Source organism: Passer domesticus, chromosome 17 (genome assembly GCF_036417665.1).
Source record: "Passer domesticus isolate bPasDom1 chromosome 17, bPasDom1.hap1, whole genome shotgun sequence".
NCBI lineage: Eukaryota > Metazoa > Chordata > Aves > Passeriformes > Passeridae > Passer > Passer domesticus.
Genome location: NC_087490.1, coordinates 5,633,656 through 5,648,999, shown reverse-complemented (window position 1 = coordinate 5,648,999; position 15,344 = coordinate 5,633,656). Strand labels below are relative to the sequence as shown.

Here is a 15,344-nt window from a genome sequence, read left to right as displayed (position 1 = left end):
AGATACTCAGAATGCTGCAAGATGAAGTCTCAAGAAGGATTATGCAAAGTAATGCTTTAGCAAACAACATTTCTTTGGCATCAGAAAGGTGAAGCAGTGCACCAAAACAGTACAAAAGGCTGAAACCAGCAACACCACACAGGAATATACAATCTTTTAATCTTAATTACTCTGGGTAATTCTTTGCTATGTCAGCCCAGTTTCCCTTCTCCTTCCTGTCCTCTTGCTCAGAACATTTATTATCTACCAGGCTATTCCTCTGCTACTCGAGTGACACATTTGCTTTGCCACAAGAACTTTGTCCAGACTGCTTCCTCTCAATGAACCAAAATTATCTTGATTCCAAGACAGTAGTTTCTTATTGTATTAACAGTGCACTAAATTGTGTGAGGGAATGTGTGAAACATCACATTTATAAACTGACTATATAAAATTTTAAAATATAACATAAGGACAGAAAAATACCACAAAGATAAGTTGGAAAGCAGCAGGATTATTACGTTGTTTCAATACCAGGCACAGACTCCCCACAAATCAACATTTGTTATTATTTATCTTCTCATCTGGCTTTGGGCATGCAAGAACTTCCACTTTGAGCAGCTAAGAACACCTTACCTGACTGCCAGATAGCCTCTGACACACATCTCCATAAACCATTTGAATGGTGTTGCCTCCATTTTCCCTCCCATTATCATCACCATCTCATCAGTCAGTTTAATGTCAGGCTCCCAGCCCAGGTTTCCACCAGGTGAGCTTTCAAACATGAATCCAAAATCTGTGCACAAAAGATAAACTGCCTCATAAGCTTTGTTGGTTAATTGTGTGCTGTTAAAGCTGGCAGAAGCAAGAGATGTGGACTGCATGTATTAATGTAAACATTTTAACTGCAGCTGGAAAAAAGCTTTTGTGAAGTTTAAGAATACCAACAAAAGCATCATCACCATGACACGAGAATAAATGTAAGAATGGTGACATCAAATAAACTGCTGAAATATTTGTGCAGTTCCAGAAAAGCAAAGCTAAAGCAGAGGTTACAGCCTCACACAAGTATGTAGCTTTACTTGTCAAGTTTAATTCATACCCTTGCAGTGATGAAAGGAAACCAAAGACACATTTCTATAATTAAACACATACACACACACGTATCCATGCATGACTACACAAACATGTGTCATCCATACATTTGTGGGTATACTTTCCTGAACCTGACAAAACTTCGCAGAGCTAAATTTACACAGAAGCAGCCAACACAAACACACAACACTTGGCACAAAAGGCATGAAAACCTTCCATGCATGTTTACAAACAGTGAAACCAGTATACAGATGGATCTCACAGGGGAAATGGCTTATTGGCTGTTATCAGCAATACTTAAGAGCAGAAAGCAAAGGTAATAATTGACTTTCAGAGGAGCATATGACTGACCAATATGAATGATGTGTCCCTGTTTGTCCAGCATGATGTTGCCATTGTGCCTGTCTTTAATCTGGAGCAGGAACAGGAGCAGACTATAGGCAGCCATACTGCGGATGAAGTTATAGCGGGCCTGTACAAACAACAAGTGACAACAAATCAGAACAACTTACAGAATTTAATAACTCTCCATCAGGAGATGAGACTGACAAACAAAGCTTTTTTCTTTTTTTTCCATTCATGATTAGTTTGAAGTGATGTCCAATGACGTTCTCCATACATCTATAGCTGCAATTACTTCTTTAGCTAACTCACTAATAGCTAAACTTGGATTATCAGCATCAGGAACTAGACACAGCATTATAGTAGTCATTATACAATTATTTGTCATTATTTCTTATAGGTAGAATGTTCCTCAGTTGATATTGTGCTGTGCTTGCCCACTGATATTACCTTCTGGAATGCAAGGGTAGACTCATCTCCATATTGCCTTGTAAAATAATCATACATCCCAAAGTCTGTCTGCCTGCCCAGCTGGTCACGGGACGTGCAGTCAGGAATGCACTCAATAACACCACACTGGAGGGGGAGAAAAGGAAGGGGTTTGTAAGGCATGCTCCCAAATATATATTTTGTTCATGGCTCTTGGCAGTCATACAGATTCTCTGAGAAATGTGGGAAAGCCTATAGACCACCAAAGACAGAATTTCTAGTTTATTAATTAGAAAAAAGTATATCCTCTCTTTTAGGATTTCCATGCAACTAAGACAAACTCTGTGACTTCCCACTGCTTTGCACAAAATAGTCCCAGAAATCAAAGATTTGCAAGCAGCAAAATTTCAGAGCCAAAACCTTCAGAAAAACAGGAAGCAGGAGAGGAAAGACTCTTTCTATTGCTGGTACTCCAAATATTTGGAATAAGTAATGTGGGCAGTACTTCCTTGTAGCATGGAATTTTTATGTGTGCTGGAAGAAAGAATTTTTGAATTAGAAATTATTTTCTACAGCACTATATTAATTGCCCACTTACCCCAGGAGCTGTGGCCACCACTCTATATGGAAACACAAAAAGATCCAGGCCTACCAGCTGAAATATGTTCTTGAAGAGATCGATGATTTGTAAAGCTAACATGTCCTGTCAGACAAGAAAAAAATTGCACAAACATTACAGGGGTTACAGGTCATAAACTTGATTATAAACATGCTCTGAAGAACTCTGAAGTGCACATAAAGTTAAGCAGGTGTGCAGATGTGTGCCTGTGCATGCACTATGGGGGAAATCAAAAAGGGAACTGATAAATGCTGTGTGAGTGGGCAGCAAGCAACACTGATGATTTAACTGCTGACCTAAGAATGAACTGCCTATCACCCTTTGATAAAAGGGCTATTAATAACTCCAGGGATAATAACCAGCATTCCCTCTTAATCAATCAAACTTCAATGTACAAGATCCCACCTTAGAAACTAAAGCTATATTACCAATAGCTCAATTGAAAAATAAACTCTGTAAAAAAAAAATTTAAGGCTTGGTAAACCTGTCTTGACAGAATGGCCTTTATTTCCATACCAGAATTTCTCTTGGGGTACACACAGTTCTCCCTCTCAGTCCACAAATAGCAGAGATTACCCAAGGTCCAAAGAAAAATATTTCTATACTAAAACTACTTCCTTCTTATGCATTATCACCTACAAATCTGTCTCCTCTAAGTGCAAAGCCCAACAGCTTTGTACCTGTCTGCAGTCATCGCCCACTTTAAAGATTGCTGCCTGCCAGCAGACCTTCTGACTGTCCTCATCCTCTTCCTCGCTTTCATCGATGGAGTCAGAGCGGCAGCGCAGACCTGCAGCAAGGGAACCAAGCAAAACCCAGACATGCACTTCAACTCCTCACTTTCTGCCACGACAAGCCTCTGCACTCCAACCCACAGCATTCCACTGCAGGTGCACCACAGATATTTCTGCCTTACAAGGTAATTGTCATAAGATAGTTCCCTTTGTCTTCTGGAATTAGAACATCTCACAGCAGTGTTTGTGATTTACCTGATAAATGCATTGAGCTAGCCAGCTGGAGACTCCCACAAAATGTCTTGTGAGAGAAAATCTGCCAAAACCTGGATTTTGCTACTGTCTAAAAACCCAGAAAAGGCCAGTGATTTCTATTTTAGTCTAAAGTAACTGTTATAATTTCTTCAGGAGTCCTATGTGGCTTGCTTCTTGGGACTTTAAAAACAAATTAAGTTTTCAGCATTTTCTTCTCTCTTTCTTTGATCCAGTTCAATTTCTCAGCTGAACCATGGCAGATAAAGTTCAACATGGAAATAATTTTTCTGCAGTGGTACAGGTCACTATAAGCAGGCAGTTTTAAAGGAATTGCTGCCTATTAATTAGTAGTGTCAATGATTAAGTTGCAATTACTCACCTTCTTTTTCAAGCTCACTGACTCCACATCGTTTCACTTTGAATTTGGCCAGATAGGGTGCTTTTGCTGCACTAAATTACAGAAGAAACAAAGATGATGATGAGTGCAATTAGCCAACCAAAAATTTATAAAAAAAATACTTGAATGTCATTAAATAACTTAACAAGTAACAAGTGCATATATATATATATATATATATATATATATATATATATATATATATATATATATATATCTAAAAACATAACAAGAGCATGGTACCTCTGCATAGGAGTTCCTGATTTGTAATCAATATCCAGAACAATTGCTTCAGGATTGCTGGGCAAGTAACAGCCTGCAAAACAGCAGACAGCTGAGAACAAATCCACTGGCTAATGAGACAATGCAAGCTGGACAATAACTGATGTCAGTGTCTACAAGTTCAGTACATGGTTTTGAATTAATGTTAGAGAGGAACTGAAGATTACAGTCTGTGAGCCATGAAGGATGTGGTATCCTTTGCATTAGTGAGAGGCTCCCAGAAACTAATAAAATACAGTTTTGAGCTAATACTGCAGAACCTGTAGCACAGAAAGGTACAGAGAGGGCATCTCTTACAACAGTCCTGAATTAGATGTGGCAGCAGCCCCAGTGGGCAGTGCCCTCAGCCACCAACACATGGCACAAGGTCTGAGACCTGTCAGAGGTCAGGAAAAGCTTTCAACAAACTCCATTTTAAAAAGAAGACTCAGGCTGGGAAAACGTACGTTCAAGATTTGAGAGTACCCTCAGATAATGACATTTCAATGGAATGCCTGATGGAAGAAAGGGGAGAATTAAAGGAACTGGACATGCTTCATTTTTGAGATAACAAAACCTCTCAGAAACACCACATCCTTTTAAAAAAGGTGGTAGAAAGCAGAATTTCTTTATCCTTCCTCTTCAGACATACACTGCTACTTTTATCCACTATATGCATTATCTAACTTGCTTTTGGGTAAGTTTTGATGCACCATATAGAAATTATTGGATGGACAAAAATATTTGAATTTTTTTCAAGAAAGAAACAACCGAACAAGAACAGCCACCAGCACCAAAACTGAAATCTCTACAAGCCACCACTCATAGGGATTTCAAGATTTGCTTGCAGAAAACAAATAATCATCTTGAATACAAGAGCCCACAATTTTATACAACTAAATCCCATCTTACCAGGCTGCACTTTCACCTCAGACAGAGCACTCAAACAAGCTTTTTTTCTTTCATCTCCTTTAGGGAATGGCCTAGAAAAATGAATTACCTTTTAATTATCTGCATATTATATATTCCTCTACACACTAGCCTCAAATTTGTTTCAAACTTACACAGACAGAGCACAATTTCAGAAGTACAATTCTTACTTGATAATGGCTGAAACATTGGTGATTTTATTAAAGAAATCAAACTCTCGTTGGTAGAACTCCTTGGCTGGGCCAGACAATGAGCCAGTTATCTCCTCCACTAACTGCTCCAGAAGTTCCCCAATGTCAGCTGCATGTGAAAAAAAGGAAGCATCTGTGTCAGAAGCTTATTTCAGAAAGTAAAATGTTATGGGTGATGGAAATCAGCACCTTTGGATAGTATTCAGATAAAGGTACTGAGGGAACCAGCACCCTGTCTCCCTTGATAGACTATCAGGAACTGATGCAGAATGGGCCCTACCTTTATAAATAAAAGAGAATTTCCCAGCTAAAAGAATTCTTCCTGACAAGCAAGAAGCAGGAAGAAGATTTAGTCTGGACTGGGAACAGGAAAGGAGTTTTAATGTACTCACGATCTTTTTGATGTCCTTCTTCATCCAGGTAGATATTAGTTTTCATGTTCCAGATGAACTGGTGAGCCAAGAGCTGAGATTTGGAAGCTGCCCACAGGATGTATTCCCTAACGTAACCCATCTGTAACCACATGCAGACCAGTAAGGATCAAAGTTCTACAATTCTGACTCAATATCACTGCTTCTAACAGCTATTCTTCAAACCCAGAAAGTGTTAAATGAATGCAAAGAAGACCTCTGCACCTCTCACTTTGCTAAAAAGACATGAATGACATTGTATTTTAAAAGGTAACAACTGATCTTAAACTGTTTTCAGCTTTCTTACTGACCTATTCTGTTATTCTAATCAGCCTTTCCCCACCTCTAGGCCATTTTCCATCTGTTCTTTTTGGATTTCAAATCTCTTTGAGCTCAGAGCCTCACCTACTATTTGTACAAAGCACAGTGTAACAGGGAGACTGGTCTTGTCTGGCATCACTCTGTGCTCCTGTAATACCAGAAACCTACACAGTGTCAAAGGGACTGTACAGTCTGGTGGCAAGAACTGCATGTGCTGGCACAATTCCACTGAAATTCTGGAAAGTAAGAAGACACTTAGGAAGTTTAAGTGTCCAAGAATATCATACTCCTTCCAGCAGCCACATTCCCTTTCCTCTACCTACAACTACTTTTGTAGTCTATAGGTGTTCCTAGAGGTGTTTGATTAACAGACAGGTGTCAGATGTTTGTGCTCTGCATTGCAGAGTTCTCAAGGAATAACTACAGTCAGTCACCTACACTATGGGATGGGAATATGTTCACCTGAAAATAAAGCACTGACCAGAGTTCACTGCCTCGCTGGCAGGTAAAATGATCTCACATTAATGAACTCTGAACTTGGTTGTCAAGCTTTACTTTGGCTTCTGCGAGATAAGGCTGAGATCTGATTTCATACATGTGATAGAGCACAAGACACTCCTGGATGTCTTCTCTGGTTAACTTTACAGCAAAATGATTAAGGGTAATGATTTAACTTCATTACTGGTTGTCTCATGCACACCTCCAAAAGCTCTACTCAAACAGAGTCCTTACCTGGGGTTTCCCATAACAAAATCACTTTTCTGACAGACAAGCTACATAGCCTTTCTCAAGTTTATGTGTTCATAAAAGAGGTGTACCCAAAACCAGCCAGCCTCTAGAGACAAAAAATTTTCTTCTGTGTATTCAATACAGGATAATAATAAGCAGCATTGGATTACACCTAATTTTTTGTTTACTTACTGCTTTAAATCTAAAAACCGCATTAAAAATCTGTTTTCTTCACATGCAGCTGATTCATAATCTCACCTTGTCATACCGCAGTGCCTGAACAATCTGTGGAATGTAGAATAAAATGGCATCCTGAAAGAGAAGGGATGGCAGGGTTTTACTGTTTTGTTTTAGTAGTCAGAAGGGAAGATGAGTCACATACACAGAGAAAAGCTCCTTTCAGTTAGGTGATAAACAAAATCCCACTGGCCCTTCATTTTAAACTATGTATGCAACTCTCTCAAATTTAAGTATTATTCTGTTTAGTTACTCCCTTCAAAAATATAATTGATAATTGTGTATTTCATAGTCCTAATAGAAGCCTGACAAGTGCTTTCTGCTGCCTTAGAAGAAACAACTTTGTCATTGAAAGAAGAGGCAAAGAGATGATTTGAGAAGGGCAGTCTGAAGAATTCAGTGTCATTTAAAACAAAGCTGCAAATACATGAGCCAGGTTTACATGGGACAATCAACTTCAATCCTTTATCCCACTCTGTGCACATTCTGCAGTGTGCTATGCCCATTTAGCACATGCCTCTCCATGGCATTAAAATGAAACTTGTGGCCACAGTGACCAGGCCATAACTTCCCCTGGAGTGCTGAGGCTTTCTTGGAACTCTTCTTACCGGAGGGAAAGATCTCAGGACTTTGACTCCGTACTGGGCTGTCAGAGGATGGGGGGGGTACATGCTGGAGAAGTAGGACAGGCCAGTTGGTGGATCTGTGGGTGCCCAGCACAGAACGTGGCTGAGCTCAGGTGCATCAGCATCAATCGTGTGCCAGGTAACCAGGTACTGAAAAAGCAGATCAGACACATTAGGGGTGTGTGGGTACTACACATCAGACAGTAGTGCTGGCATCTAGCTCCCTCCAGCAAGGCAAGTGAAATATGGAACTTTTATTTTTCACAAAACTATGGCTGTCTTATCTAATGCATTTTTTTCCATGGAAACCTAGCTGTTGGAATCACCTGACCTCACAGAACACCAAATGAAGTTACTAAAAGCACAATCCAGGAGTTCTTGCACAGGGAGAAAGAACAAAGGATGAGTCATTTTGAAAGGTTCCATTTTCCTGCCATCTATTTTACAGCTGAGGTACAGAACACAGTTCTGACAAGACTGTCCCTCACAGGGCTAAAGTGCTCTACTGCAGATCAGCACGATAAACCTTCCTCACTTCCAGACCTTGGCCTCTGAATACACAGAAAAGGTTATGCTTGAAATAACTTCAGCAGCAGCACTCATCACGGCTTGATCCAGTGATCTTTTCACTTATTATGCCAAAGGAATAGAAATTGTGGTTGTACTGAAAGTGATGAGCTTTGAGCCATTTTGTGTACAGTGAGAATACCCAGAAGCAAAATGTACAATTAGCAACTATTAGCTAATTGGCTACCTCCTCTTACTGCTGAGATTCTCCTCTCAGCATCCTACCTGCACAGCTGTTCTGTCATTCTCTCCTACCAGAGATATGGGTAGCACTAGAACATGCACTGTGGTAAGTCAAGACTGTATTTTCCAGCATATCTGAGTGAAATGGGTCTCCTGGGGCCCTGTAACAGTAAAAATATTCACAGGTACCTTTATAGCCTCAGGAACATCACTAACAGCTCCGGGGTCCAACCGGACCAGACGGGTCACTTCTGTTCCAATAGCTTCAGTGTTCTTAAACCTAAGTATAACCAGGAACACAGTAACATTATTAGAAAATTGTGATGGCTGCTTCTATTTATCTGAAGATGAGAACAGCAGAAGGCAGAAAACTATATGTGCAATAAACAAATAGTCCAACTGTGAAATAACATACCCCAATATGCTGTGGAAAGGGGATTCTGAAACAACTGGTCCTCATCCAGTGCTTTTGTATAAATCAGTTGTATTTCAGCCCACTTCCACTAGTGCATTCTTGGCTGAAATATTCTGTCTGGGATTCTACAGCAAGAAGTATACAGAACTCTACTTGGCAAAAACTATCACTGTTGTAAGGGGGAAAGAATTTCCTGTCCCTTCCGGAGCCAACTGTGCTAATTCTCCTATAATAGTAAAGTGCAAGCAAATATCTAGCAAAAACACTGCATTCCAAGATACTTTTAGCACTGCTTAAATGCTATGCTTGCTGATGGGCTGAATGCTATTAAAAAACAATACTGATTTCTTCTGAATCAAACACTGTCTAAGCACTGTCAAAGAGCAGAAGGGAGGAAAGGCAGGTGGACTTCACTAGTGACTGAGCCAAATGAGTCTATTAAGTATCTAGCTCTTTTCAAAGGTCTCAAACAGTTGTGACAGTATGCAAGAGGCTGCAACCAGCAGCAAGTGCTATCAGTACGTACTGTAAATACTCACTCAACTTCTAAGGCAGCAGTAATTGCATCAGTTGTTTCTTTTGAAATATCTCACCTGGTAGGCAGCTGCACAGCAAGATAAGGAGAAATGCTCCAAGCCAGATTCACATTATCCTTCCACTGCTTCTCACTAAGACTGATGTATTTAGACCTCCAGTTTGCTACACTGCTCTCTCCAGTTTGATCCAACTCTAGCTCAGGGGAAGACAGTGGATTGTACCATGTGATCAAGCGTTCGATCTCAGTAGCCTGAAGGAAACAGGAAAAAGAAAGGGTTTTCTAGAAGAAGCAAAACATTCCCAATCTCATACTTTAGTTTATTTTTATGTAACAATAAGAGGATCTTAGAAATTCATGCAGGTTGCCCATCCTTCTGATGACTCACCAGCAATGAGAGCAGTAACGTCCTGCGCTTCATGTAGTACTTGTGCAGCTGCGTCCCCCTGTTTGTCTTCTTAGACATTCCTGAAGAAAAGGATTAAAAAGCTTTCAGTGGCTATTGTTCAGTAGGTGAAACTGTATTTTCAAACTGTCCACAGCTGGAAACATGAACACATGAACTGAATAACCACAGGACACCTGTAACTTAGATCAGAGTGGAGGCAGGAAGTCATCACTGCAGCCACTCATCGTGCAGGTGTTCTTTGAATATATGGAGTACAACAGGCTACAGAGATATTATTGTAGCCAGCAGTGCATTCACTTTAGGAACATGACAGTCTTCTAAAAAGAAAGAGCACGTAGCTTTTAAACTGCACAAAAATACAGTCCATGATCTAATGTCACTGATGTCCCTAAAAAGTACTAGGGGCATATTTCCACGAAGCAAAAAATTTCCTTACAGGATTTCTCTACAACTTGATCTCTTCCAGTCTTACTTGTCATGCACAACAGAACTGAACATTCTATCAAAAAACTCAGGTGATTTTAGAACTGTCCTGCTTGTTACCAGTGAAACTTTTTCTGTCTTTGTTTTTCAGAGTTTGGCACTGGTAATTAAATACCCTGCCAGAATATGAGCCTGATGTTTAAGGTAAATATTGACTTTAAATATCTGAACATAAACTATGCTGTAAAATTGGCTGTAATGAGCTGGTTACAATCAAAAAAATACCTGATTTTTTAGATATGGTTGACATGCCACTGGACAAAGGATAAGTATTTATCCATCCTTGTGTAGCCTGTTGCCGAGATCCAACATTGATATCCAGGTTGCTCCTGGTGTCTTGATTATCTAAGAACAGAGCACAGATCTGATGTAGAATCCAAAGAAACCAGACACTTTTAAAACAGCACTTAAAGGAACTCACCAGGTGGCACAAGTTGGCTGGCAGTCAGATACTTCTTGTCTGAGAACATTGCTGTCCAAAACTTGATCAATATGCTGATATCCTCACGGAGCCTCTTTTCTCCTTGTGTAGGGAACTTTGAAGGACAACTTGAAGAAATCACACAAATAATGCAATATTTAATGCATTGGGGGGGAAAAAAACTCCCAGCAGTCAAAAATCCTCATCAGCCTAATCAAGTTGTACTTTTTATTCTGACTGAAATCTACAAGGATGAGAGCACACATCACTACATTTTATCCTCATGGCTTTATTATCTCTGATTGAAGAGCACAAACTTCCAATTATAACTGAAAATTAGGGCAGCAGTCCGTCAGCATCCTGGATTCATCTGAAAGTTATTATTAGGATTGAGTGACCTCCTCACATTCAGACATTCCTATCAATTAAATTTTCTTTGGTGCGTGTGTCAAATGTTGAAATAATCAGATTCAGTGTGTCTGTATTTTGAAAACAATGAAATTGTATTTCAGCCACACATATTATAACAGGAGTTCTTTAAGCCTTATAAATCTAGATACAATTTTGAGTATTGAATAAACTTCAAAATAAGAAAAATAGGGAAAAGAACAGAAACATTCCTGCTTTTTAAATAATACGTAAAATCCAAAACTAATATCTAAGCCTCTTTGAGATAATTTATGAACCATACTTAAGCACAAGACAAGTTTCTGTTAAAGCGGATAAAAAAGGAAAGGAAGAAAAATCACTAGAAGATAAAACCAGCTGCTGCTTTGAAGTATCACTGAAGGTCCAGGAAAAACACAAACACATTTTCAGTGAATTGTTTAAAACAGAAGAGTACCTGAAATAATCAAAGGCAGTTGAATAAATCTTTTCTCTCAAAACATTTCGGATAGTTGCATTTGGAACCACATCAGCATGCAGCAAAGACAAACCCAGGGTCAGCAACCTAATAAGCAAAACAGAGAATGGAAATGTTGGCTCTCCCAAAATGGTGACCAATACACCACCATGCAAAGCACAACTACAGCTGCAGGTGTAGCCTGGGAAGTGTCTGTTCCACAGCTCTTAGCAACCTATTCACATTATCACCTGTCTGTTTTAAAGCTGTGACTGCTGAACCACAGAAAGTGAAAGCCTTCAAGTCACAAAAGGTGAAAATAACTGATGAAGCAAAGACAAGATTTATTACTAGATCCATGACGTGGGCTATTCACTATATGAAATCATCCCATGAAATTTCCTGAAAGTATCAAAAGAGTACTTTGAAGCTGAACTGATCAACTTCTGCTTGAACAAGAGAGCTTAGACTGCATCATTGCAGGCTTTTAAAGCAATTCTCAGCACTTGAAGCCATGTTAAACATGTAGTGTTCAGCTGTTTTCTTCCATCTCTACACAGCCTCATTTCCTATTTCTGTGACCCAGAAGGAGAAACCCAGGAGCACTCACTTAAAGCGGGGCCCGATGGCTGCCACGTGCCGGTTCAAGCTGCCTTTTGCCCCCCCGATGTTCAGGGACAGGGAGCGCTGGAGCAGGCTGGAGAAGATCTCGATTTGGTCAGAACTGCAGTATTTGGCTATTTCAAACCTCTGCACCAAAAACTGAGAAAAAGAGACAGACATACCATGCCTCCTTCGACCTTTCTGAATTTCAAAGCCACCCCTAGAGCTCTCTGTTTCAAACACCTTTCTCCCCTCAGTGATACCGCCCATCTAAACAGAGTGTCTCTCCCGGCTGTGAGCACTCCAGTCCTTTCCCAAATCAGGAAATACAGACTGCCACAGGTGGGACATTCAGAAAAAATACACACCTCTATCCAGATGTAATGTGGGGTCACCTCTGGTGGGCAGGGCCTTGGCTGGCTCTCCTCTGAGGCTGCTAATGGATCTGCTTCTTTCTGCTCTGCAGAAAACAGCCCAACCTTCTGCTCCACTGTCATTTGCCAGGCTCCTGCCATTTCCCGCATGAACTGCAAAAAGGAAGGTGACAGTGCTCCTTGTTTCAAGAGCATCTTATATGAAAAGCACAACCTTTCCCCACAGCACACACAAGAACCTACTACAGCAATTAAAATTCACTGCAGTGCTGACAGAGGCAGAGACAAGTCTATACATCCCACCTGAAAGAAAATGTTTCTTTCACTTACTACATTACAAAAGGAAGAGAGGCTCCCCCAGAATCTCAGCTAGTAACAGAAAGATTAAAGGCAGCAGCAGCCAGGCAGTGTATTTTTCTGAGGAGACTGAACTGCTAGTTCAGCCCACACCATCCATCCTCCTGCTCCACTAAAGGTTGCTGCCTCCCACAAGAGCCCATGCAGGGGTTCCTGTGACCTGTCGGACACAGTCTGGCCCCTGAGCACACTGAACACACTTTGTCTGAACAAGTACAACATAAAGATGGCACCTAGTTCAGTTTTGCTGATCCTGCTCTCAGGAGCAGCATCCTCTGTAGTAAGAAGGGTGAGCAACCAAAGGTGCATCTCTCTTCTCCTCAACCAGATACAAAGACCTTTCCCCAAATGCCCAATGGAGAAAAAATGAAACTGATGCTTAAGAAGTTAACCACTGAAACCTGCAAGTAAACTCAACTAAGTAAATTCAGATGGATGATTATCTCCAGCAAGTGAAACACTTGGTGCTCCCTAAGCAAAGCAATTGCCAGAGGCAGCTTTCTCAGCTGCGTGGACTGTCACTGCACCATGCTGAGTTGCTTTATCACTATTACATTGATCCCCATCTCACAAAATACAACTGGTTTAGCCTGTTACAGAATTAGGACATTTGCAAACCTATGTTTTTTGTAATGCTGCAATACCAGATACCAGAGGCTGATTAATGAGCAAGGACACTGATTTCTCTTTGTTTCAAAACACCATTCTATAGTTTGTGAGAGTATAGAGTCAATCCATTAACAGGTCAGGCATCTCATCAGCAAAGTAAATTCTACAGCTGGGATTCTAGCAGGTTTCTTTTGCTGCAACATTCATGCTGTTGAGAAAGGTCTGCTTCCCACAGTCCACCTCGTGGGGGTGCTCAGACTTCCAACAATACAGGAACAGAGACTTCCTGGCAGGCTAAAGTGATTAACAGTGCATTTAAACATCCTTGACACAGATTCACAATATCTGTGAATCTCCCAAAATCTCTCTTCCCCCTTGCAGGGGCAGAGAAGGAGTAGTTAAATCACTTCCTACCGGCACTTCTATTCCGTTCTTGGCAGCAAGGAGCCACTCCCAGCAAGCAATTGCTGTTTCCATGCCATGTTCATTGAACATTCGCAGGGGTCCCCAACACAGATGATGAAGGAGCTGGGGATCACAGTCTGAAAACAAACATTCACTCAGATTTCTCCAACAGAGCAACTGCTTTCCACATCAATATGAAATTGGTGTGCACCACAGGCAATAATCAGTTCCTAATAATAAATAGCTTTTGGTTTAAGAGGCTTTTCCCCAATATAAGCTTAATTGAAAAAATTCAAAACACAGTTTTGCTGCAAGTTGATGCACACTGGGTTGGTATATGGATAGTTTTTGTAGTTTATTATTCTTGGCATTCACCATCAGAAAGCAGAACTCCATTTGGTTTTCATTACCTTTGCTGCTTATTAGCAGTGCAGTCAACTTAAACATGGCCTGGGTGTAGGATTCAGTATTGCTTGATTCAAGAGCAGCATTCAGGTCTTTGACCATAAGTTTATTCAGGTCAGATGTTCGTCCTGTGGCATTTGAGAACTGAATCATTCCAGAAACCTGTAAAATTCAGGGGGGTTTTCAACAAAGAACAGTATTTTTAGGAATCCAGTTAAGTATTGGTCACATGCTGATCAGGGAGCTCCACAAACAGAGGCATCTTTTGTTACTACTTTACCAAATCTTTAGCTTTATCTGCAATCTAATCTTTATCTAATCGTTAGCTTTATCTGCAAGACTAACACTAAAATGATCTGTTCAATAAGGAAAATAATACTCTTTATCCTGAAGGGATTCATAAACTATGTTTCTTGTAACATAGACCCATACACCAGTATAGGTTGGAAGGACATCAGCCCCTGAGAAGTGAGCCACAGCTTCTGGACACCCCACATTCATGAGAAACCCTGTACTTACCTCTCCCGCGTAACGGTTGCGCAAGTTCAGAGAAGCCATGAAGTTGGAGTAGTCCTTCTTCACACAAGTTGGTCTTTCAGTTAGCTGGGTTGCCTAAGGCCAGACCATAACAAGGTGTTTATACTGTTCATATCAAACCATTTGTCTCTTTATCTTTTTATTCCTCCACATATGTTTTAAATTTCCTTATGCTTATAATCATAGTAGCATCAGGACTGTTACACACAACAGCACCAGGACTGTGTATGTGTATTTCCTCCATGGATACAGGATCATAGAATACCCTGAGTTGGAAGGGACAAACAGGGATCATTGAGTCCCACTCCTGGCCCTGCACAGGACAAACCCAACAATCACACCACACCACTGGGAGCACTGTCCAAACCCCCTGAACTCTGTCAGGCTTGGTGCTGTGACACTTCCCTGGGAAGCCTGTGCCCATGCCCAGCCACTCTCTGAATGAAAGAACCTTTTTTTAATACCCAGCCTTAAACCCTCCCTGCCACAGCTTCATGACACTGCCTCCTGTCACTGGTCACCAGAGAGGAGATCAGTGCCTGCCCCTCTGCTGCCCCTTGTGAGGAAGCTGCAGGCAGGTCTCTGCTCAGCCCTCTAGTTTGTCAAGGTCTCTCTGCAGGTGCACAAAAGAACAAACAATAC

At 40.7% G+C, this 15,344-nt stretch overlaps 1 protein-coding gene across 2 annotated transcripts in view; it reads right to left on the bottom strand.

Moving 5' to 3' along the window:
- PI4KA (phosphatidylinositol 4-kinase alpha) overlaps positions 1–15,344 on the bottom strand; it is a 53,607-nt gene that overhangs the window by 2,363 nt on the left and 35,900 nt on the right. For both annotated transcript variants that reach the window (XM_064393122.1, XM_064393123.1), the window contains exons 30-52: positions 14,685–14,777; positions 14,171–14,327; positions 13,770–13,897; positions 12,384–12,542; positions 12,023–12,174; positions 11,413–11,520; positions 10,569–10,696; positions 10,373–10,492; positions 9,644–9,723; positions 9,314–9,507; positions 8,495–8,585; positions 7,538–7,705; positions 6,951–7,004; positions 5,625–5,745; positions 5,212–5,341; positions 5,024–5,094; positions 4,094–4,166; positions 3,833–3,903; positions 3,145–3,254; positions 2,444–2,548; positions 1,867–1,992; positions 1,426–1,546; positions 616–775 (exon numbers count right to left, since the gene is read on the bottom strand). In XM_064393122.1, coding sequence (XP_064249192.1) covers positions 616–775; positions 1,426–1,546; positions 1,867–1,992; positions 2,444–2,548; positions 3,145–3,254; positions 3,833–3,903; positions 4,094–4,166; positions 5,024–5,094; positions 5,212–5,341; positions 5,625–5,745; positions 6,951–7,004; positions 7,538–7,705; positions 8,495–8,585; positions 9,314–9,507; positions 9,644–9,723; positions 10,373–10,492; positions 10,569–10,696; positions 11,413–11,520; positions 12,023–12,174; positions 12,384–12,542; positions 13,770–13,897; positions 14,171–14,327; positions 14,685–14,777 — 2,720 coding nt within the window. The remainder of the gene's footprint in view (positions 1–615; positions 776–1,425; positions 1,547–1,866; positions 1,993–2,443; positions 2,549–3,144; positions 3,255–3,832; positions 3,904–4,093; positions 4,167–5,023; positions 5,095–5,211; positions 5,342–5,624; positions 5,746–6,950; positions 7,005–7,537; positions 7,706–8,494; positions 8,586–9,313; positions 9,508–9,643; positions 9,724–10,372; positions 10,493–10,568; positions 10,697–11,412; positions 11,521–12,022; positions 12,175–12,383; positions 12,543–13,769; positions 13,898–14,170; positions 14,328–14,684; positions 14,778–15,344) is intronic.